The sequence below is a fragment of the Vidua macroura genome, unplaced genomic scaffold (genome assembly GCF_024509145.1).
Source record: "Vidua macroura isolate BioBank_ID:100142 unplaced genomic scaffold, ASM2450914v1 whyUn_scaffold_136, whole genome shotgun sequence".
Classification (NCBI taxonomy): Eukaryota; Metazoa; Chordata; class Aves; order Passeriformes; family Viduidae; genus Vidua; species Vidua macroura.
Genome location: NW_026530553.1, coordinates 260,757 through 279,985, shown reverse-complemented (window position 1 = coordinate 279,985; position 19,229 = coordinate 260,757). Strand labels below are relative to the sequence as shown.

The window sequence follows — 19,229 nt, the reverse complement described above, 5'->3', positions numbered from 1 at the left end:
ACAGACCACGCCCCCCTAGGGGCAGGGACAGGGGCGGGAGGGGCGGAGCGAGCCTTATATGGGCAAGAAGTGGAGGATTTGGAGCCAAATATGGGCAAGAGGCGTGGCGTGGGGCGGAGAACAGCCGAATATGGGTGGGGAACAAGCCTTGGGGCGGGGTTTATAGAGGGAGGGGCGGGGCCCAACGCGGAAGTTGCTGCTGAGGGGGCGGGTCTCCAGACTGTGGCTCTCCAGCTATCAGTGCGGGATTAAGCGGCAGCCTGACCAATCACCGCACGAATCACGGAGATTGGCACCTCCGCCGTCCAATCGCAGCGCGGTGCGCTCGGATCTGGGTAAGATGGCGGCGCACTGAGGGGAACGTGCGGGCTCCGGTCCCGCCGCTCCCCGGTGCCCTCCCCAAGGCAGCTCTGACCGTGCGTTCTCCCCTCAGAGCCTCGGAGATGTTGCTCCGCGCCGCGCTTAGTGCCGCCGCCTCGCTGGCCCGCTGCAGTGCGTACATGACCCTTCCTGCCCCAAACCCGCCGCTCCCCCAGAAGCCCCTGACCCTTCTCCGTGTCCCCTCCGCAGGTCCGGGGCTGCTCCTCCCGTCGCCGCCGCGCCCTCCTCCATCCGCCGCCATGGCCACGCTGAACCAGATGCACCGGCAGGGCCGCCCCGCGCCCCGTCCCCGCAAACCGGGGCCCACCCTGGGCCGCCCGCAGATCAAGGGCGTGGTGCTGAAGAACCTGATCCGAAAGCCCAAGAAGCCGAACTCGGCGAACCGCCGGTGCGTGCGGGTGCGGCTCAGCACCGGCCGCGAGGTCATTGCCTTCGTGCCCGGCGAGGGCCACAACCTGCAGGAGCACCACATGGTGCTGGTGCAGGGCGGGCGCACGCAGGACCTGCCCGGCGTCAAACTCACCGTGGTGCGCGGGAAGTACGACTGCGCCCACGTGCAGGCCAAGAAATGAGCGGGGACCCCGGCGTGGGGGTCCCAGGAATGCGCCCGGCCCGGGATGAGGCTCCCCAGGCCCCTCAGGGTGACCCTCGGGGTGACCCTCACGTGGGGTGGCCCCCAAAATCACCCAAAACCCACCCAACCTCAGGGTCACCCATGTGCTGGCCCTGGGTGTTTTTTTGATTAAAATTTGGTGGTGACATGGCTTGTGGTGTGGAGTCGTGGTGGGGGTACTGGGAAGGGTCGTGGGGGTATTGGGAAGGGTTGTGGGGTACTGGGAAGGGTTGTGGGGATACTGGGAAGGGTCGTGGGGGTTTTGGGGAGGGTCGTGGGGTACTGGGGAGGGTCATAGGGTACTGGGGAGGGTCGTGAGGGTACTGGAGGCGTTGGGAAGGGGCCTTTGGGCACCTGGAAGGGTCTCCAGTGGGCAGCAGAAGGAGGCCGGGGGCACTGGGAAGAGCCTGGAGAGGGATCTGGGGACTCGGGGGGAGCAGCTCAGGGCGCCGGGGGGGGTCACGGGGGTCACCGGGGGGGTCACCGGGGGGGTCACGGGGGTCACCAAGCCCGGAGCGCTGCGGGGCTAAGGCCGGGGGCGTGGCCGGAGCTGCCGGGGGGGAGGGGGCGGGGGAAGGTGCGGTCCGCGCGCGCGCCCGGCCCCGCCCCCGGCTCCTCCTCCGCGTGACCGGCGCCGCTGCGCAAGATGGCGGCGCGCAGGGCGCTGCTGGCGGCGGCGGCGGCGGCGGCGGGCGGGCGGCGCGGGGCCGCAGGGGCCGCTCCCGGCCCGGGACCCTCTCCTGGGGCCGCTCCCGGGGCCGCGGCGGGGCGGAGCCGCCTGTACGAGCACGTGCGGGAGGGGCTGAGCGCGCGGCCGCAGCTCGACGTGACCGCGCTCAGCGAGCGCGACGTGGAGCGGCGGCGCGGGCCGCTAGGGGGCGCCGCGCTCCGGGAGATCGTGAGTGGCGGGAACGGGGAGGGCGGGGCCTGCGGGAGGGCCGGCCCGCCCACCCGAGCCACGCCCTGGCCACGCCCTCAGGTACGGACGTGGTCGCGGCTGGGGAAGGTCCGCGATGGCATCGCACGGCTGGAGGCAGAGAAGGGGCGCGTGGCCCAGGGGGTCCGTGAGATCATGGTGAGACCCCCCCGGGAAGCCTCAGTCCCCCCTTGGACCCCCAAAGTCCCCGCTGGGTCCCTCTGGTCCCCCCTCGGTCCTCCTTGGAACCCCCCAGGACCCCCTTCCCTTTCCCCGTAAACCACTCCATGATCCCCACCCCCCCTAGATTCCCCTCTCTTCCCCCCAGACCCCCAAGGACCCCCTGACTCCTTTTCTCCCCACAGGCCTCCCACGACAAGGCAGCTGCCAAGACGGTAGGAATCGAATTTTGGGGGGGCTGGGGTGGGTTCCTGGCCCTCCACGCCCTCACGGTGGCCCTCTGGCAGCACCCGGAATTGGCAGCGCTGCGGGAGCGGGGCCGGAGCCTCCGGGGGCAGCTCCGGGCGCTCGAGGCCGAGGAGTCTGACCTGGAGCAGAGATTTTACCTGGGGGCCCTGCAGCTGCCCAACAGAACCCACCCTGCTGTGGTGAGACCCCCAAAAACCTCCCCAAAATCACCCAAAACCCACCCAACCTGACAGAATCCACCTCGCTGTGGTGAGACCCCAAAATCACCCAAAACCCACCCAGCCCAACAGAACCCACCCCGCTGTGGTGAGACCCCCAAAAACCTCCCCAAAATCACCCAAAACCCACCCAACCTGACAGAACCCACCCCGCTGTGGTGAGACCCCCAAAAACCTCCCCAAAATCACCCAAAACCCACCCAACCTGACAGAACCCACCCCGCTGTGGTGAGACCCCCAAAAACCTCCCCAAAATCACCCAAAACCCACCCAACCTGACAGAACCCACCCCGCTGTGGTGAGACCCCCCAAAAACCTCCCCAAAATCACCCAAAACCCACCCAACCTGACAGAATCCACCCCGCTGTGGTGAGACCCCCAAAAACCTCCCCAAAATCACCCAAAACCCACCCAACCTGACAGAACCCACCTCGCTGTGGTGAGACCCCCAAAAACCTCCCCAAAACCACCCAAAACCCACCCAACCTGACAGAATCCACCCCGCTGTGGTGAGACCCCCCAAAATCCCCCTGAAACCCCCCTGACACCCCCTCTGGCCTGTGGTGGTTTGGGGGTTTCCTGGCACCCCCAAACTCTCCCTTGTGCCCCCCCCCAGCCCGTTGGGGATCAGAGTCAGGCCCGGCTGCTCGAGGTGGTGGGTGAGAAACCAGGTAAGGGGTGGGGGGGGGTGGGGGGGGGCTTTGGGGGGTCCTGGGGATGCTTTTTTGTTGTGGGGGAAGGAGGAGAAGGGTCCTTGGTGGGGGGGGAAAGGGGTCTGGGGGTGACGGAGAATTTGGGGCAGAGCGATGAAGGATTTGCAGGGGGCAAAGGAGGGTCTGGGGTGCTTTGGGGGGCTTCGGGGGTTATGGAGGATTTGGGGGGGGTTGGGGGGTCTGGGGTTACAAAGGTGACAAAGGTGACAGAGGTTCCCCCTCCTTTCCGCAGTGTTTGATTTCAAGCCAAAGGGACACCTGGAGCTGGGAGAGGGGCTGGACATCATCCGGCAAAGGTGAGCAACACCTGGAGGGGGGACACCCCCGTGTCAGGCCGTTGCTCACATTACCTGTGCAGGGTGGGCAGTGTCCCCCAGGTGTGCCATACCTGTCCCGCACCTGTCCCACCCCTGCAGGCGCCTGTCCCACGTGTCGGGCCATCGCTCCTATTACCTGTGCGGGGCTGGGGCCCTGCTGCAGCACGCCCTCGTCACCTTCACCTTGCAGAAGCTGCTCAGCAAGGTGGGGGGGGGGACCTGGAGGGATCCAGGGAGGGTCTGGGATGGTCTGGGGGGTCCCAGGGAGGGTTTGGGGGTATCCAGGGAGGGTCTGAGATGGTCTGGGGGGTCCCAGGGATGGTCTGGAGGGTCCCAGGGAGGGTCTGGGGGATCCAGAGAGGGTCTGGGATGGTCTGGGGGGTCCCAGGGATGGTCTGGAGGGATCCACGGAGGGTCTGGGATGGTCTGGGGGGTCCCAGGGATGGTCTGGAGGGTCCCAGGGAGGGTCTGGGGGATCCAGAGAGGGTCTGGGATGGTCTGGAGGGTCCCAGGGAGGTTTGGCAGGCACCCGGGGGGGTTGGAGTCTCCCAATCTCACTTTTTCCCAGGGTTTCCTGCCCATGACGGTGCCGGACCTGCTGCGAGGAGCCGTTTTTGTGAGTGACCCCCAAGCCCCATGAGCACCTCCCTGGCACCTCTGTGGTCCCAGGTGACCCCCTGTGCCCCCCAGGAGGGCTGTGGGGTCCAGCCCAGCGCTACCCCCTCCCAAGTTTACACCATCGACCCAGCGCGCTTCGAGGACCTGTGCCTGGCTGGGACCTCGGAGGTGGGAATTGCAGGTGGGAAACTGGGGAAAATGGGGGGAAACTGGGAAAACCCAGTGGGAGAAATGGAGTGGGGGAGAACCAGGGGAAAAACGGAGGAAAATATGAGTGAAAATGGGGAAAACTGGGGGAGAACACGAGGAAAATCGCAAAAAATAGGGGAGAAAAGATGGAAAAAGTAGAGAAAGAGGCGGGGCAGATGGATTTGAGGGTCACCCTGAGTTCCTCCCATCCAGGGTATTTCATGGACCATGCGGTGCAGCTGCAGGACCTGCCTGTCAGGTACAGCGGGGTTGTGTCCCCCCCAGGGACCCCTTCCCCTTCTGGGGATCCCACCCTGATTCTCTGGGGGGTCTGGGGTGTTTTGGGGCCCCCTGACCCACGTCCCCTGCCAGGGTCGTGTGTTCCAGCACCTGCTACCGCACTGAGACTGACACGGGCCGGGAGCCCTGGGGGCTCTACCGCGTCCACCAGTTCACCAAGGTACTGGGAGCACTGGGAGAGCCCTGGGGAGGGAAGGGCAGGGGGGTCACCCCGTGTGCCCCCCCTGGAAGGTAGAGATGTTCGGGGTGACAGCGGCCGAGCGCGGGACGGAGAGCGAGGAGCTGCTGGATGAGTTTCTGGGGCTCCAGAAGGAGATTTTCTCGGAGCTGGGGCTCCATTACCGGTGAGAGGGATTTGGGGGGGGCCCCCCCAGTCCGTGGGACTGTGAACTCCCTCGTAACTGTCCCCCCCCCGGGTCCCCCCAGTGTCCTGGACATGCCCACGGAGGAGTTGGGGCTCCCCGCCTACCGCAAGTTTGACATCGAGGCCTGGATGCCTGGACGAGGCAAATTTGGGGAGGTGAGGGGGGTGGGGTCTGGGACCCCAATAACTCATGGAGAGCCCAAATAACCTGGGGAGAACCCTGGTAAGTTGGGGAGAATCCAAACAATTCTGGGAAAACCCCAAAAATTCAGAGGTGCCCAGGGTGATGCCCCCCCCCCACCCCTTTATTCTCACCCTTTCTGCCGGATCAGGACCCCCATTTTGGGGGGTCTCTGGAGTGGAGGAGGGGGTGCCCAAAACCTCCTGACCCCTCTCCCCCTCCAACCCCCCAGATTTCCAGCGCTTCCAACTGCACCGATTACCAGAGCCGGCGGCTAAACATCATGTACAGCGGGGAGGGGGGCCGGCTGAGCCACGCCCACACGGTGGGTGCCCCCCCAAAATCCCCAGGAAAAGCCCAAAACCCTGGGGGGGGGGTCTCTGGGCCCCCCTGACCCTGGGCTCCCCCGCAGGTGAACGGCACCGCCTGCGCTGTGTCCCGGATGCTCATTGCGCTCCTTGAGTGCAACCAGCTCCCGGTGAGTGTTTTGGGGGTCCCGCGGGGGTCTGGGGGCTCCAGGGGGGGGGCTCACCCTGCCCTGTGTCCCCCCCCCCAGGACGGCCGTGTCCGGGTGCCCCCTGTGCTGCAGCCGCTGGTGGGGCAGGAGGTGCTGGCCCGGCCCCCCGCCCCCCTCCTGCGCTACATCGGCCCCAACCAGCCCGGGGGGGGCCCCCCGAAAACGGGGGGGGGGGCCCTGAGGGGAGGGGTCCCCGTGGAGGAGGCGGAGCCAAAGCAGGGCGCAGGTGGAGCCGGGACATCGCGGGACAGACGCGCGACACGCGGGACACGCGCCCCGCCCGGCATGCGACGAATCCCGGGAATAAAACCTGGAAATCCTCCTGGCCACAGGTGTGGTCTCTGCTCCAGGGGTGCTCTGGGGACACACAGGTGTCCCCCCCCCATTGTCACACCTGTCGCCTGCACTCACACAGGTGTCCCCCCCCATTGTCACACCTGTCTCCTGCGCTCACACAGATGTCCCCCCCCCATTGTCACACCTGTCGCCTGCACTCACACAGGTGTCCCCCCCCCATTGTCACACCTGTCTCCTGCGCTCACACAGGTGTCCCCCCCCCCATTGTCACACCTGTCTCCTGCGCTCACACAGGTGTCCCCCCCCCATTGTCACACCTGTCTCCTGCGCTCACACAGATGTCCCCCCCCCATTGTCACACCTGTCTCCTGCGCTCACACAGATGTCCCCCCCCCATTGTCACACCTGTCTCCTGCGCTCACACAGATGTCCCCCCCCCATTGTCACACCTGTCCCCTGCGCTCACACAAGTGTCCCCCCCTATTGTCACACCTGTCTCCTGCGCTCACACAGGTGTCCCCCCCATTGTCACAGGCGTGTCCCCTTTGCTCCGAGTGCAGCCTCTGATTTATTTCCCACCGTCCCCCGCAACCCTTGGGGCTCCCTCGGCATTTTGGAGGGTGGGGGCGCATCTTCAGGGGGTTCCCCCGGCGGGGGGGTGTCAGGGGGACCTCCAAGTCCATCCAGGGGGCTTCTGGGGGGGTCACCAGGGGGACCCTCAGGCCGGGCAGCGCCTGCTGTTGATGACGATGTCGTCGTACTCGTCCTGGGGAGGGAGAGAGGTTTGTGGGGGAACTGGAGGAGTGGAGGGGGGCTTGAAAGGGTTTGGGGGCCCTCCCCAGAGGCCGCCGGTCATCCTGGGCTACCCCGGGGGGGAGGATCCCTGGGGACGGGTGTGGTCACTGACTGACCTCGCTGTCCTCGGCCCCGCCCTCGCTGTCGCCGCTGTCGCTGCTGTCGCTGCTGGGGGGGGTCGCGGGCCCCGAAGCGGCGCAGGAGGGGGGGCAGGCGGGGGTCGGGGCGGCGCCGGGCGCTGTACAGGGGGGTGAACCCCGAGAACGTGCGGGGGTCCGGCCGCGCCCCGCCCCGCAGGAGGCACTCGGCCACCTCGGGGCTCTGTGCCTCCACGGCCAAGTGCAGGGGGCTGCGGCCACAGCTCGGCTCCTGGGGGGCACGGCAGGGTCAGGGGGCGCCCAGGACCCCCCACCCCAGCCCCGTTTTTTGTTTATTTTGGGCGGGTTTTTGGGAGCACCCACCGGCTGGTCGGGGTCGGCGCCGGCGCGGAGCAGGAGCTGCACCAGCTCCAGGTCCTGGCGCAGGACAGCCACGTGCAGGGGGGTGTAACCTGCGGATGGGGGCCGGGGGTCCCCAAAGCACAGCCTGAGCACATGGGACCCCCCCCTCCCGACGTGTGCTCCAAACAGTGTGACCCCTCCCCAAAACGTGTACATTCCAAAGCTGCACTGTGTCCCCGTCCCCAAAATCACGTTCCCCCCGGAAAACTGTGACCGCCTCAAAACCACGACGAGCCCAAAGCCACATGACCCCCCCCCAAAACCGTCCCCCCAACCCACGCCCCCCCCTCAAAACCGCGCCCCTCCACTCACCGTCGTAGTTGACGCTCTCCAGCTGCGCCCGCCGCTCCTCCTCCTCCTTCCGGGGGTCCCGGGGGGGTTCCCGGGGGTCGGGGGGGGTCCCCCAGCAGCGCGCGGGCGCAGGCGGGGTGACCCTCGCGACAGGCCAGGTGCAGCGGGGTGTGACCGCCCCGCTCCCGCACCGCCACGCCCGCGCCCGCCGCCCGCAGCCGCCGCACGGCCCCGGCCAGCCCCAGCACCACGGCGATGTGCAGCGCGCTCTGCGGGGGAAAACCGGGCTTAAAGCCCCCCAAAAACCTCCCGTCCCGATGTGCGGGATTGGTCACAGCTAGGGGTGGGGGGGGGGTCAAACCCCACCCAAAATTCCCCTCCCTGCAGCTCCATCCCACTGCGACCCCAAACCTCCCCAAATTTCCCCCCAGCTCCTCACGCACCCCCACCCGACGCTGTGGAGACTTGGGGTGGGCCCAGGACACCCTCCCCCTCCCCCAACTCCTCCGGGACCCCCAAATCTCTGCCCCTGCCGCACCTGGCCCAGGTCGTTCTGCAGGTCCAGGTAGGGCGAGTGCTCGGTGTGGCGCAGGATGGACTCCAGGAACTCCTCGTGCTCGTGGATCACGGCCAGGTGAAGGGCCCTGGCGGGCGGGCACGGGCTGGGCGAGGGCGTTCCGACACGCCCAGACCCACTGGGGAGTCCCCAAAAAAGTGCGGGGGGGGTGGGGGCGGGGATGGGGGTCCTGGGCCGATTTGGGGGTTACTGAAGGGCGTTACTGAGGAGCCCCCGTGGGGGTGCGGCGCTCCCGCACCGGAACCCCGGGAAGAGGCAGGACCGTGACCCCCCAACCCCAGGGTGTGCGTGGGGGTCCCGCCCGGACCCGGGGGGGGGGGGTTTCCCTTATCCTTCCCCGCCCTCACGTGTCGCCGTCCTCGGTGACGAAGCTCAGGACGTGCCGCAGCCAGGCCGCGGGGTCAGCGAGGGGGTCGGGGGACTCCGCTCCGGGGCTGGCGGGCAGCGGCGGCCCCAGCGGCCCCTCGCCCAGCGAGCCCAGCCCGCTGTCGCACCACTCGTCGCCCTCCGGCCGCTTTGCCTCGCCGGGGGCCGCCGGGGCCGCGGGGGCCGCGGCCGCCATCGCCGGGGCCGCCTCAGGCCGCGGCCGCCATCGCGGACCGGGGAATCCCCACCCCGGCGCGTGCCGGGACCCGTAGTCCACGCCCGCGCTTCCGGGTGTCTCAGCCAATCAACACCCTCCTACTGGCCCCGCCCGCTGCCCCCGCCAACCGGCGCCGCCGCGGGTGCGCGGGGCGCGCCGGGAAGTGTGGTGCGGGCAGGCCGCGCCCATGGCGGACCGGGACGGTACCGGAGGCGGCGCGGCCGGCGGCGGCTCGGGGGGTGGGGCTCCCTCTCCTCCCACCCCCGCCGGTGACCCTCCCACCGTCCCCGCAGCTCCCGCTGCCCGCGAGGAGGCGGCGGAGCCGGACGCCGAATCTCCGGTAACGCCCCCCGGTGTCCCCTCGGTCCCCACCCCGGTGACCGCCCCCGACACCCCGGTGACCCCTCGCACTCCTCCCCGCAGGTCTCGGACCCCGAGCCGGGCGCTTCGGCCGACGCTGACAGTTGGGTCTGGGGGCGTCGGGGTCCCGTGGCCGCGGGGGCCCGGGCTGGGCCTTTGGGGACACTTCGGGGACCCCCTGGGGACGCTTTTGGGGACGTTATGGGCCCTCCGGAGAGATTTCAGGGGCTTTTGGGGCCCCTGTGGGACATTCGGGGATATTTCTAGGACAGGGCGGCTGGGATAAGGCGTTCGGGGACATCATGGGTGCTTTGGGGCTGCTGAAGGGATTTTTGGGGACGTTTCTGGGGCCTTTGGGACTTTCGGGGACATTTGGGGAACCTTTGGGGACATTTTAGGGGGGTTTTGGGGACGAATGGGTCACTTTGGCGACTGTTTGGGGACAGTTGGATGTCCCCGCAGTGGAGCTGCTGAGGACGCTCCTGTCCCGGACCCTGGGGCTCGGCGGGGACAAACCGGAGCCGGTGCTGGACGAGCTGAGCCTGCAGGGCGTGAGCCGCTTCCTGAAGAGTGACCGCTGTAGGGACACCGGGATCGGGAATCGGGCTGGGAGCGGGACCGGGAACGGGAATAGGACCGGGAATGGGGAGCGGGCCGGTTCACGAGGAGCGAGCGCTGTAGGGACACCGGGAACGGGGCGTGGAACGGGAATGGGGGGCAGTGGGAAAATCGGGCATGGAGCCGGGGTGCAGCGGAAACTGCACGGATTTGGGGGCTCACTTCGGGGGGAAGGGGCACTTTTGGGGTTCTTGAGGGTGAATTTGGGGTGCACCCCTTTGTCATCCCCCCCCCCAGGTAAGAACATCGTGTGCATGGTGGGCGCTGGCATCTCCACCTGTGAGTGTCCTTTGTGGGGGGGCCCTGGGGGGGCTCGGGGACACCTGGGGTGGGTCCTGACCCCCCCATGCCCCCCCAGCTGCCGGGATCCCGGACTTCCGCTCCCCCGGCACCGGGCTCTACTCCAATCTGCAGAGCTACAACCTCCCCTACCCCGAGGCCATCTTCGAGATCGGATTCTTCAAGGTATCCCCCTTTCTTCCCCAAATTCTTGGGGGTCCCTGAGTTTCTGGGGCCACTCCGGGTCCCCCCTGACCTCCCTGTGCCCCCCAGAAACACCCAGAGCCCTTTTTCGCCCTCGCCCGCGAGCTCTACCCGGGGCAGTTCAAGGTAAAACACCCCCAAACCTCCTTCCAACTCCCCTCCACTCAGGGGGGCCCCAAGAGACCCCCAGATGACCCCCAAATTCCCCCCCAGCCCACGGTGTGTCACTACTTCATGCGGCTGCTGCAGGACAAGGGGCTCTTGCTGCGCTGCTACACCCAGGTGGGACACGACCCCCCCTCCTCCCGGCTGGTTTGGGGGGTCACGGGGATTTTGGGGACCCCCTGACCCCCCCCCGTGCCCCCCCCCCAGAACATCGACACTCTGGAGAGGGTGGCAGGGCTGGACCCAGAGCTGCTGGTGGAGGCTCACGGCACCTTCTTCACATCGCACTGCCTGCGGCCCTCGTGCCGCCAGCGCTACAGCCTGGCCTGGATGAGGGGTAGGGGGGGCTCTGGGGAACCCCCCCAGAGTGCTGGGGACCCCCTGGGGCCCCCTGCCCCGTCCCCCTGAGTGGCTGCGGGGGTGTCCCCACCTGCTCTGCCATGGGGTGGTAACAGCACGTTGTTCTTCCCCCAGCGTCCCCCCAAATGACCCCGTGCCCCCCCAGATGCCCCCGTGCCCCCCCAAATGCCCGTGCCCCCTTTCCCCACTGAGGTTCTCCCTCCTCCTCCTTCCCAGAGCGGATTTTCTCCTCCCTCGTCCCTAAATGTGAGAAGTGCCAGGGACTGGTGAAACCTGGTGAGTTTTGGGGGTGGGGGGGGGCTTCAACCCCCCCCCCCCATCCATTGACCTGCCACCCCCCCCTTCCCCAGACATTGTGTTTTTTGGGGAGAGCCTCCCTTCGCGCTTCTTCGCCCTCCTGGAGTCAGTGAGTGGGGTTTGGGGGGCCCTGAATTGCACCCTCCCAGCCTGCATTTGGGGGTGGGGGGGGGGGGGGCTGAGGCGACCTGGGGACCCTCCCCAGTGACATTCCCTCCCTCAACAGGACTTTGAGAAAGTTGATCTGCTGCTCATCATGGGCACCTCGCTGCAGGTGCAGCCTTTTGCCTCCCTCATCAGCAGGTGAGACGCGCCCCCCCCCCCCCCACCTCCTCCCGGACCCCCCCAGACCCTGGGGAGCCCCCTGTGACTGTCCCCTCCCGCAGGGTCCCCACCAACACCCCCAGACTCCTCATCAACAAGGAGAAGACGGGGCAGGTGAGGTTGGGAGGCACTGAGGGGGGCTTGGAGCAGCTGCCTCCCCCTTGTCACTGCCTTTGTTTCCCCCCCAGAGTGACCCCCTGATGTCCCTGATGGGCTTCGGTGGGATGGACTTTGACTCAGATAAGGCCTACAGGTATGGGCAGGTGGGGGGCTCTGTCCCCGCCCCATGGTTTAGGGAACTCCACCGTGGCTTTGGAGACCCTCAAAGTGGTTTTGGGAGCCCCAGGGTGGTTTTGGGGACCCCTGAAGGTGGTTTGGAGGACTTCCATCGAGGTTTGGGACACCTCGAGGTAGTTTGGGGCCACTCAAGGTAGTTTTGGGCACCCTCAAGGTTATTCTAGGGCCCCCCAGGATTTTTAAGTCCCCACAAAGGTGACTTTGGGGTCCATGTGTCTCTGCAGGGATGTGGCCTGGCTGGGGGACTGTGACAGCGGGTGCCTGGCTCTGGCTGAACTGCTGGGTTGGAAGGTACCCCCCTGACACCTCCCCCCACCCACAAATTTTGGAGGTCCCTCTGCCCCCCAAACCCTTCTGGGACCCCCCTGAACCCCCATGTCTTCCCCTCAGGAGGAGCTTCAGGAGCTGGTGCGGAGGGAACATGCGGCCATTGATGCCAAGGGTGGGGACAGGGATGGGGAGTCCCCCCAAAAGCACTGGGGGGATGAGCACAAGGATGGGGGGAACCCCAAAAAGAGCCTGGGGGACAAGGAAAAAGCTCAAAGTGACCCCAAGAAGAGCCTGGGGGACAAGGCCAAGGCTGAAAAGGAGCCCAAAAAGCCCCAGGTGGACAAGGACAAGACTCAAAATGACCCGGAAAAGTCACAGGGGGGGCAGTAAGGACCTTCCCCATAGCATAGGGGGGACAAGCTAAAATTAAGTGGCCACAGAGGAGGTTCTGGCTTTGTGTGGTCACTGGGGTCTGGAGGGCCTGGGGTTATTTCTTTCCTTAAAGGAAGAAAGAGAAAAACAAAATAAAGATATAGGAAACAGGAAAAATAAGTAAGAAAAGGAGAGGGAGAGGTTGAGGGTACAAAAAGGGTTTTTTCCTCCCCTAAAAAGGGGTGTTACAGCTCGAAAATGAGTTGGAATTCATAGGGAGGGTGTGGGGGGATGTGTGTACAAAACACTGAAACCTGTGAAGTTTCTCACTTTTATATCTACTGAGAAATAACATTAATTTACATTAAAAAATGGTTTCAAAATAAAACTCTGTATCTACTGTGTGATAGCTGTGATTTTGGGATGGAAGGAAGAGGGGATATGGATCTGTGGGGTTGGAAAATGCAAATGTGACTTTTTTGGGATGGCAAATGGGACTCATTGTCCACCAGCCAAAATGGGCTAAAATTTGGATTGCACCTCCAAAATCCCATAATCTATGGGATGCTCCTGGAGGGAAGCTGCCAGGACAGATGGGTCTGGCTGGGCTTGGCCTCTCAGGGGCCACCTTGGAGCTGCCCCCGAGATGGGGGGTGGAAAACGTCCCTTCCTGTGGGAAAGAATTGTCACAGAATCACAGAATATCCCGAGCTGTCCCCACAAGGGGCATCGAGTCCAACTCCCACCCTGTGCCCGAGATCCTTTCCACATCCAAACTCTTTTTCCAAGATCTTGGAAATCTACCCGGGCTGGGAGAAGGACGATGATGGAGCAGGGATAGATTACAAAATACAAAAATAACCCAATTTCAAAATACCAGAACGACAAGATGCAAAATACCAGAAGGTCCCAATTTCAATGTACAGAATTCCAAAAAACTAATTTTCAATTGCCTTGTATGGGACAAATTCCCAAACCCAAAAGAATCCATTATTGTAAAAATGGGATCTGTGCTACCAAAATGGATCTATTCTGTTGTGAAAAGCATTCCCCCTTGGACCATCAATATACCTATATATTTTAATCGTACAGCCAGATGTGGTAAACGTTTCATTTTAAAAGCAAACACTTCTAGCACTTTCTGCTTAGGTGCTATTCACTAGAGCAGGCATTGAGGGAGAAAGGATGGAGTGAATCTGTTCCCTGGATGCACAGGGAAAGACTGTGTAGCAGGCAAAGGAAGTATTTACAAACTGCAACAATATTTCACTAAAATTAAAGCTGGGTAATGGCAGGTTGGGTCGGGAACACACCTGGGCCGTCCAGAACTTCAGGAGGCGTACGGCCACTCAGGGCCACAGGGCCCTGGAGACAAAGACCGGTCCTTTTCCCTGGGAAAGAAAAGTGGCCAGCCCAGGTTCCTGATGTCAGTTTGTAGGGTTCCCTTGGGACTGTCAGGGCAGCACAGGTTTGAGGTGGGGGCAGCTTGGGTCTGCGACACATCTTCGATCGTTTGGATTTTTGGAGGTGTCCGGCCAGTCAGGGTCACAGGCCCCTGGAGGCAAAGATCAGCCTTTTTCCTTGGGAAAGAAAAGTGGCCAGCCCAGGTTCCTGATGTCAGTTTGTAGGGTTCCCTTGGGACTGTCAGGGCAGCACAGGTTTGAGGTGGGGGCAGCTTGGGTCTGCGACACATCTTCGATCGTTTGGATTTTTGGAGGTGTCCGGCCACTTCAGGGCCACAGGCCCCTGGAGACAAAGACCGGTCCTTTTCCCTGGGAAAGAAAAGTGGCCAGCCCAGGTTCCTGATGTCAGTTTGTAGGGTTCCCTTGGGAGTGTCAGGGCAGCACAGGTTTGAGGTGGGGGCAGCTTGGGTCTGCGACACATCTTCGATCGTTTGGATTTTTGGAGGTGTCCGGCCACTTCAGGGCCACAGGCCCCTGGAGGCAAAGATCAGCCTTTTTCCTTGGGAAAGAAAAGTGGCCAGCCCAGGTTCCTGATGTCAGTTTGTAGGGTTCCCTTGGGACTGTCAGGGCAGCACAGGTTTGAGGTGGGGGCAGCTTGGGTCTGCGACACATCTTCGATCGTTTGGATTTTTGGAGGTGTCCGGCCACTCAGGGCCACAGGTCCCTGTAGACACAGACCGGTCCTTTTCCCTGGGAAAGAAAAGTGGCCAGCCCAGGTTCCTGATGTCAGTTTGTAGGGTTCCCTTGGGACTGTCAGGGCAGCACAGGTTTGAGCTGGGGGCAGCTTGGGTCTGCGACACATCTTCGATCGTTTGGATTTTTGGAGGTGTCCGGCCAGTCAGGGTCACAGGCCCCTGGAGGCAAAGATCAGCCTTTTTCCTTGGGAAAGAAAAGTGGCCAGCCCAGGTTCCTGATGTCAGTTTGTAGGGTTCCCTTGGGACTGTCAGGGCAGCACAGGTTTGAGCTGGGGGCAGCTTGGGTCTGCGACACATCCTCGATCGTTTGGATTTTTGGAGGTGTCCAGCCACTCAGGGTCACAGGCCCCTGGAGGCAAAGATCAGCCTTTTTCCTTGGGAAAGAAAAGTGGCCAGCCCAGGTTCCTGATGTCAGTTTGTAGGGTTCCCTTGGGACTGTCAGGGCAGCAGAGGTTTGAGGTGGGGGCAGCTTGGGTCTGCGACACATCTTTGATCGTTTGGATTTTTGGAGGTGTCCGGCCAGTCATGGCCACAGGTCCCTGTAGACACAGACCGGTCCTTTTCCCTGGGAAAGAAAAGTGGCCAGCCCAGGTTCCTGATGTCAGTTTGTAGGGTTCCCTTGGGACTGTCAGGGCAGCACAGGTTTGAGGTGGGGGCAGCTTGGGTCTGCGACACATCCTCGATCGTTCGGAATTTTGGACGTAGCTGGCCACTGAGGGCCACAGGCCCATGGAAACAAATATCAGCTTTATTCCTTTTGAAAGAAAAGTGGTCAGCCCAAGTTCTTAATGTCAGTTTGTAGGGTTCGCGTGGGACTGTCAGGGCAGCACAGGTTTGAGGTGGGGGCAGCTTGGGTCTGCGACACATCTTCGATCGTTTGGATTTTTGGAGGTGTCCGGCCACTTCAGGGCCACAGGCCCCTGGAGGCAAAGATCAGCCTTTTTCCTTGGGAAAGAAAAGTGGCCAGCCCAGGTTCCTGATGTCAGTTTGTAGGGTTCCCTTGGGACTGTCAGGGCAGCACAGGTTTGAGGTGGGGGCAGCTTGGGTCTGCGACACATCTTCGATCGTTTGTATTTTTGGAGGTGTCCGGCCACTTCAGGGCCACAGGCCCCTGGAGGCAAAGATCAGCCTTTTTCCTTGGGAAAGAAAAGTGGCCAGCCCAGGTTCCTGATGTCAGTTTGTAGGGTTCCCTTGGGACTGTCAGGGCAGCACAGGTTTGAGGTGGGGGCAGCTTGGGTCTGCGACACATCTTCGATCGTTTGTATTTTTGGAGGTGTCCGGCCAGTCAGGGCCACAGGCCCTTGGAGGCAAAGATCAGCCATTTTCCTTGGGAAAGAAAAGTGGCCAGCCCAGGTTCCTGATGTCAGTTTGTAGGGTTCCCTTGGGACTGTCAGGGCAGCACAGGTTTGAGGTGGGGGCAGCTTGGGTCTGCGACACATCCTCGATCGTTTGGATTTTTGGAGGTGTCCGGCCACTTCAGGGCCACAGGCCCCTGGAGACAAAGACCGGTCCTTTTCCCTGGGAAAGAAAAGTGGCCAGCCCAGGTTCCTGATGTCAGTTTGTAGGGTTCCCTTGGGAGTGTCAGGGCAGCACAGGTTTGAGGTGGGGGCAGCTTGGGTCTGCGACACATCTTCGATCGTTTGGATTTTTGGAGGTGTCCGGCCACTCAGGGCCACAGGCCCCTGAAGGCAAAGATCAGCCTTATTCCTTGGGAAAGAAAAGTGGCCAGTCCAGGTTCCTGATGTCAGTTTGTAGGGTTCCCTTGGGACTGTCAGGGCAGCACAGGTTTGAGGTGGGGGCAGCTTGGGTCTGCGACACATCTTCGATCGTTTGGACTTTTGGAGGTGTCCGGCCACTTCAGGGCCACAGGCCCCTGGAGACAAAGACCGGTCCTTTTCCCTGCGAAAGAAAAGTGGCCAGCCCAGGTTCCTGATGTCAGTTTGTAGGGTTCCCTTGGGACTGTCAGGGCAGCACAGGTTTGAGGTGGGGGCAGCTTGGGTCTGTGACACATCTTCGATCGTTTGGATTTTTGGAGGTGTCCGGCCACTTCAGGGCCACAGGCCGCTGGAGGCAAAGATCAGCCTTTTTCCTTGGGAAAGAAAAGTGGCCAGCCCAGGTTCCTGATGTCAGTTTGTAGGGTTCCCTTGGGACTGTCAGGGCAGCACAGGTTTGAGGTGGGGGCAGCTTGGGTCTGCGACACATCTTCGATCGTTTGGATTTTTGGAGGTGTCCGGCCATCTCAGGGCCACAGGCCCCTGGAGGCAAAGATCAGCCTTTTTCCTTGGGAAAGAAAAGTGGCCAGCCCAGGCTCCTGATGTCAGTTTGTAGGGTTCCCTTGGGACTGTCAGGGCAGCACAGGTTTGAGGTGGGGGCAGCTTGGGTCTGCGACACATCTTCGATCGTTTGGATTTTTGGAGGTGTCCGGCCACTTTAGGGCCACAGGGTTCTGGAGACAAAGACCGGTCCTTTTCCCTGGGAAAGAAAAGTGGCCAGCCCAGGTTCCTGATGTCAGTTTGTAGGGTTCCCTTGGGACTGTCAGGGCAGCACAGGTTTGAGGTGGGGGCAGCTTGGGTCTGCGACACATCTTCGATCGTTTGGATTTTTGGAGGTGTCCGGCCAGTCAGGGTCACAGGCCCCTGGAGGCAAAAATCAGCCTTTTTCCTTGGGAAAGAAAAGTGGCCAGCCCAGGTTCCTGATGTCAGTTTGTAGGGTTCCCTTGGGAGTGTCAGGGCAGCACAGGTTTGAGGTGGGGGCAGCTTGGGTCTGCGACACATCTTCGATCGTTTGGATTTTTGGAGGTGTCCGGCCACTCAGGGCCACAGGCCCCTGGAGACAAATACCGGTCCTTTTCCCTGGGAAAGAAAAGTGGCCAGCCCAGGTTCCTGATGTCTGTTTGTAGGGTTCCCTTGGGACTGTCAGGGCAGCACAGGTTTGAGGTGGGGGCAGCTTGGGTCTGCGACACATCTTCGATCGTTTGGATTTTTGGAGGTGTCCGGCCACTTCAGGGCCACAGGCCCCTGGAGGCAAAGATCAGCCTTTTTCCTTGGGAAAGAAAAGTGGCCAGCCCAGGTTCCTGATGTCAGTTTGTAGGGTTCCCTTGGGACTGTCAGGGCAGCACAGGTTTGAGGTGGGGGCAGCTTGGGTCTGCGACACATCTTCGATCGTTTGGATTTTTGGAGGTGTCCGGCCAGTCAGGGCCACAGGCCCTTGGAGGCAAAGATCAGCCATTTTCCTTGGGAAAGAAAAGTGGCCAGCCCAGGTTCCTGATGTCAGTTTGTAGGGTTCCCTTGGGAGTGTCAGGGCAGCACAGGTTTGAGGTGGGGGCAGCTTGGGTCTGCGACACATCTTCGATCGTTTGGATTTTTGGAGGTGTCCGGCCACTTCAGGGCCACAGGCCCCTGGAGACAAAGACTGGTCCTTTTCCCTGGGAAAGAAAAGTGGCCAGCCCAGGCTCCTGATGTCAGTTTGTAGGGTTCCCTTGGGACTGTCAGGGCAGCACAGGTTTGAGGTGGGGGCAGCTTGGGTCTGCGACACATCTTTGATCGTTTGGATTTTTGGAGGTGTCCGGCCACTCAGGGCCACAGGCCCCTGGAGACAAATACCGGTCCTTTTCCCTGGGAAAGAAAAGTGGCCAGCCCAGGTTCCTGATGTCTGTTTGTAGGGTTCCCTTGGGACTGTCAGGGCAGCACAGGTTTGAGGTGGGGGCAGCTTGGGTCTGCGACACATCTTCGATCGTTTGGATTTTTGGAGGTGTCCGGCCACTTCAGGGCCACAGGCCCCTGGAGACAAAGACCGGTCCTTTTCCCTGGGAAAGAAAAGTGGCCAGCCCAGGTTCCTGATGTCAGTTTGTAGGGTTCCCTTGGGAGTGTCAGGGCAGCACAGGTTTGAGGTGGGGGCAGCTTGGGTCTGCGACACATCTTCGATCGTTTGGATTTTTGGAGGTGTCCGGCCACTCAGGGCCACAGGCCCCTGAAGGCAAAGATCAGCCTTATTCCTTGGGAAAGAAAAGTGGCCAGCCCAGGTTCCTGATGTCAGTTTGTAGGGTTCCCTTGGGACTGTCAGGGCAGCACAGGTTTGAGGTGGGGGCAGCTTGGGTCTGCGACACATCTTCGATCGTTTGGACTTTTGGAGGTGTCCGGCCACTTCAGGGCCACAGGCCCCTGGAGGCAAATATCAGCATTTTTCCTTGGGAAAGAAAAGTGGCCAGCCCAGGTTCCTGATGTCAGTTTGTAGGGTTCCCTTGGGACTGTCAGGGCAGCACAGGTTTGAGGTGGGGGCAGCTTGGGTCTGCGACACATCTTCGATCGTTTGGATTTTTGGAGGTGTCCGGCCACTTCAGGGCCACAGGCCCCTGGAGACAAAGACCGGTCCTTTTCCCTGGGAAAGAAAAGTGGCCAGCCCAGGTTCCTGATGTCAGTTTGTAGGGTTCCCTTGGGACTGTCAGGGCAGCAGAGGTTTGAGGTGGGGGCAGCTTGGGTCTGCGACACATCCTCGATCGTTTGGATTTTTGGAGGTGTCCAGCCACTCAGGGTCACAGGCCCCTGGAGGCAAAGATCAGCCTTTTTCCTTGGGAAAGAAAAGTGGCCAGCCCAGGTTCCTGATGTCAGTTTGTAGGGTTCCCTTGGGACTGTCAGGGCAGCACAGGTTTGAGCTGGGGGCAGCTTGGGTCTGCGACACATCTTCGATCGTTTGGATTTTTGGAGGTGTCCGGCCATCTCAGGGCCAC

General features: G+C 62.4%; 4 protein-coding genes across 6 annotated transcripts; 3 read left to right on the top strand and 1 right to left on the bottom strand.

The window, feature by feature from the left end:
• The first annotated feature begins 199 nt into the window (after positions 1–199).
• Positions 200–1,145, top strand: MRPS12 (mitochondrial ribosomal protein S12). The gene is made up of 2 exons (XM_053969220.1): positions 200–492; positions 571–1,145. The coding sequence occupies exons 1-2, from the start codon at positions 444–446 to the stop codon at positions 951–953; spliced, it is 432 nt and encodes a 143-aa protein (XP_053825195.1). The 5' UTR covers positions 200–443; the 3' UTR covers positions 954–1,145.
• On the top strand, positions 983–6,620 carry SARS2 (seryl-tRNA synthetase 2, mitochondrial). Its single transcript, XM_053969229.1, has 18 exons — positions 983–1,022; positions 1,708–1,892; positions 1,974–2,069; positions 2,276–2,305; positions 2,378–2,518; positions 3,174–3,228; positions 3,503–3,566; positions 3,687–3,792; positions 4,156–4,203; positions 4,278–4,386; positions 4,608–4,653; positions 4,767–4,854; positions 4,926–5,038; positions 5,121–5,214; positions 5,472–5,564; positions 5,652–5,717; positions 5,796–6,143; positions 6,567–6,620. Exons 1-18 carry the CDS (start codon positions 983–985, stop codon positions 6,618–6,620), a joined length of 1,776 nt encoding a protein of 591 aa, XP_053825204.1.
• NFKBIB (NFKB inhibitor beta) lies at positions 6,603–8,811 on the bottom strand. The gene is given in 8 exon segments (XM_053969226.1): positions 6,603–6,819; positions 6,965–7,019; positions 7,021–7,217; positions 7,310–7,398; positions 7,661–7,745; positions 7,747–7,908; positions 8,178–8,283; positions 8,564–8,811. Coding segments are annotated over 8 exon segments (957 nt in total). The 5' UTR covers positions 8,779–8,811; the 3' UTR covers positions 6,603–6,771.
• A 109-nt stretch (positions 8,812–8,920) lies between these two features.
• SIRT2 (sirtuin 2) lies at positions 8,921–12,716 on the top strand. 3 transcript variants are annotated; one of them, XM_053969225.1, is made up of 15 exons: positions 8,921–9,139; positions 9,223–9,262; positions 9,606–9,738; positions 10,015–10,056; positions 10,136–10,242; positions 10,330–10,386; positions 10,474–10,542; positions 10,633–10,762; positions 11,002–11,061; positions 11,136–11,191; positions 11,309–11,385; positions 11,469–11,520; positions 11,595–11,659; positions 11,928–11,994; positions 12,094–12,714. In XM_053969225.1, the coding sequence occupies exons 4-15, from the start codon at positions 10,032–10,034 to the stop codon at positions 12,361–12,363; spliced, it is 1,035 nt and encodes a 344-aa protein (XP_053825200.1). In that variant the 5' UTR covers positions 8,921–9,139; positions 9,223–9,262; positions 9,606–9,738; positions 10,015–10,031; the 3' UTR covers positions 12,364–12,714. The 3 variants fall into 3 exon arrangements, with proteins under 3 accessions (XP_053825200.1, XP_053825197.1, XP_053825199.1); XM_053969222.1 differs by having other exon boundaries at positions 8,923–9,139; positions 9,622–9,738; positions 12,094–12,716; XM_053969224.1 differs by lacking the exon at positions 9,223–9,262 and having other exon boundaries at positions 8,972–9,002; positions 9,622–9,738; positions 12,094–12,716.
• Positions 12,717–19,229: the final 6,513 nt, after the last annotated feature.